Source organism: the organism of the source record quoted next, unplaced genomic scaffold, assembly GCF_019419815.1.
Source record: "Pyrus x bretschneideri cultivar Hongxiangsu unplaced genomic scaffold, Pyrus_bretschneideri_v1 Contig15, whole genome shotgun sequence".
Classification (NCBI taxonomy): Eukaryota; Viridiplantae; Streptophyta; class Magnoliopsida; order Rosales; family Rosaceae; genus Pyrus; species Pyrus x bretschneideri.
In genome coordinates, this window is record NW_025999446.1 from 5,694,118 (window position 1) to 5,697,038 (window position 2,921).

Genomic DNA, 2,921 nt, shown 5'->3' on the forward strand with positions numbered 1-2,921 from the left:
CACTGCGAATCATTTCCAATTCACTCAAAGGGTGCTAGTAGTGGAGAAGTAAGGAGTTGTCGTGAGAAAAGGGGGTGGGACGACAAAATTTAAATTGGTAAAAAGTTTTGAAAATGTAAATAACCAAATTCTAAATTCTAAACATCAAGCTAATCATTTTAACAACAAATAATGACAACCCCAACCAAAAGAACAAGACCATGAAAAACAATAAAAACAGAGAGAGAAACTAAGACTAGTTCAATTCATTAGACTCAAAATATCCCATGTTTTTTTCATTCTGTTCTGTGCTAATTTGTACTAAAACTAGGGCATTTATAGATATTAGAATACGAGGTGGATGCATAAAGTAGGGCATTTATGGAACTAATTAACTAGAGAAATTTATAATGAAAATGTTCTTGCATTTGCAACCTCTAGAAACCCTAAAGAAATTTAGTATCTTCAGAATCCCATTTCAATCTCTCTTTATCTCTTTTTCCTTATTTAGTTCTTTTTTTTGGTGAGATATTCCATTGTTCAAGGAAGACAAAGTGATGCAGAGAATATCAAAAAAAAAAACCACGTACCTAAACCTCTACTGGGTGCAATCCACCACCCGCTTCTCGAGGCCCTTAAGCAAGTATAAAAACCTCCCGAGCCACATCACTTTAATCACCAAATTCCACCATAACTAGTCTCATCTTCTTCAGGCATTTTTATTCAACTTTGCTTTCATAAGGTGAGGCTTTTTCAAATTTCAAGTTCACTCTTGGGCTTTTGTAGGTTAGGTTAGTTTGTCTGTAAAGAATTTGAAGTTTGCCAAAATGATGTTGTAATTTTTTAAGAGGGCACGGGGGAATTTCGTTGCACTTAACTGATACATTATTGTTTTTATCATATGTCTGAAATCTAGAAGTCCAAATTGAGAAAGATGAGCAGGCCAGGAGATTGGAACTGTAGGTCGTGCAACCATCTCAACTTCCAAAGGAGGGACTCGTGCCAGAGGTGTGGGGATCCAAAGAGTGGGGAGAGAGTTGAGTACGGAAGAGGTGGTGGTGCTTCATATGGATTCACCACTGGTCCGGATGTCCGCCCCGGTGACTGGTACTGCACCGTTGGCAACTGTGCAGCTCACAACTTTGCCAGCCGCTCCAGTTGCTTCAAGTGTGGTGCGTCTAAGGACGAATTGTCCAGTGGTGGCGGTGGCGGCGGCTTTGAGGGGGACATGCCTAGGCCACTCAGAGGGTTTGGCTTTGGCAGCGGTGGAAGTAGCTCTGGTCGCTCCGGATGGAAATCTGGAGACTGGATTTGTACAAGGTTAAATTTGCAAATTTTATCATTTTACTGATTAGTCACAATATCTTTCAATGAATATGTCGCAATATTACTCCCATATTTTATCATGTTTGCGTATATTACCACTTTACCATGTCATGAAAATAATGGTAATTGTTCAATTAAATGGCACAGACCAGGGTGCAATGAGCACAATTTCGCTAGCAGGACGGAATGTTTCAGATGCAATGCTCCAAGGGACTCCAACGATGGCAAGTTTCCATTTTAACTCCTAAAATTTTCATGCTTTTCGGTGAGTATATGCACAAACGTGACTATTTTGAAGTAAAATATAGATAACAAAGAGATATTAACTCGTTGGCGTAAGATAATGTAAGACACGGAGCATTATCCCTCTCAAACCCCAAAACAAAGCTTTCTACACTGGGAGCTCACCACTCATCCCTTATTCTTATTAAACATATATTTACTTTCAAATATTTTGTTTTTCTTAATTTTATTTTATTTTTATAATTTTTTAAACTAATATATAAATATGATTCTCATCTTATTCAGGCACTGCTGTATTTTGCTGAAGGAACTGAGAAAAGAACATGATTCCCTTATGATGACATGAACTACCTAGCCACTATAGTGGCCCAGATGGTTCACCCTCTATATTTTTTTCCTTTTTCAATTCCCTTCTCCTTCCCCACCTTCTTTCCATTTTCTGGATGTTTATCTTTTTAGAGTGCTTAAGTTGAATTCTGATGATGCACTTTAACTAAGCTACATCATTTGGCATTATTTTGTGAGCTTTCTTATGATATGAAAGGAATGTAGTTTTCAAGTACTATTAATCGAATTAATTCTCTGCTGTTATCTTGGATCATTGAAGCATCTACTTGCTGCCGGTATATTTGATTGATTAATTACTTTCTGATACTGATTTCTAGAGAGGGGAAAAGAGGAGGATATATATGAAGATGGAGGAAGATGCTCCATCCCGAGTATCAAGAATGCTTTTATCCTAAGAGTGGTCCATGGAATATTTGAGTATTTAAAAACTGTAAACGAGTGTATATATATATATATCTGTGAAAGCAAGCTATATACCAACGGAGATAAAAAAAAAAAAAAAAAAAAAAAAAGGAAAGAAAGCAAATATGCACCAAAGGAACTGTTCTCGTGTTCACATGGAACTCTATCATGCTACGCTACAAGCTACGCAGTTCAAGAGATTCATGACCCAAAAGTGCATCACATTCCTTGAATTGTTGTCCATGAATTTCCATACAACTGCACACATTTATTGTGACTAGTTAGCAAATTTCATATCCACATTGAATTATATCATGTTGTGAGACGAGCTACGTAGCTCAAGGTATTGGCAACCTCATACTACAAGTGAAGTACAACTTTCTGGTAGCTTATGAAAGACTTCGTCGTGTCACACTCTTCGACCTTGTGAAGTACAAGATCACTTAAGCTCTAGTACACTGCTCATGGAACCTTGCCTCAGTTGCACACGCATGTTCTAATTTCAGACGACTTTCATTCGACCAATGAAGTCAACAACCAACTTGGCAACGCCAGCATCACATGGTCAGGGGCAGTAGAGCACAATAAACTCAGCAACTCAATGCCCCAAAAAGCCAAAACCT

The 2,921-nt window shown here is 37.9% G+C and overlaps 1 protein-coding gene across 1 annotated transcript; it reads left to right on the plus strand.

The window, feature by feature from the left end:
- Positions 1–510: 510 nt before the first annotated feature.
- Positions 511–2,149, plus strand: LOC103939290 (transcription initiation factor TFIID subunit 15b). The gene is made up of 4 exons (XM_009349356.2): positions 511–721; positions 896–1,299; positions 1,453–1,529; positions 1,834–2,149. Exons 2-4 carry the CDS (start codon positions 914–916, stop codon positions 1,851–1,853), a joined length of 483 nt encoding a protein of 160 aa, XP_009347631.2. The 5' UTR covers positions 511–721; positions 896–913; the 3' UTR covers positions 1,854–2,149.
- Positions 2,150–2,921: the final 772 nt, after the last annotated feature.

Excerpts from the sequence above, each read along its gene's own strand:
- LOC103939290 (XM_009349356.2), top strand. The coding sequence starts at position 914 with ATGAGCAGGCCAGGAGATTGGAACTGTAGGTCGTGCAACCATCTCAAC. Across the intron at positions 1,300-1,452 it reads GGAGACTGGATTTGTACAAG|ACCAGGGTGCAATGAGCACA; the intron begins GTTAAATTTGCA and ends TAAATGGCACAG. Across the intron at positions 1,530-1,833 it reads TCCAAGGGACTCCAACGATG|GCACTGCTGTATTTTGCTGA; the intron begins GCAAGTTTCCAT and ends CATCTTATTCAG.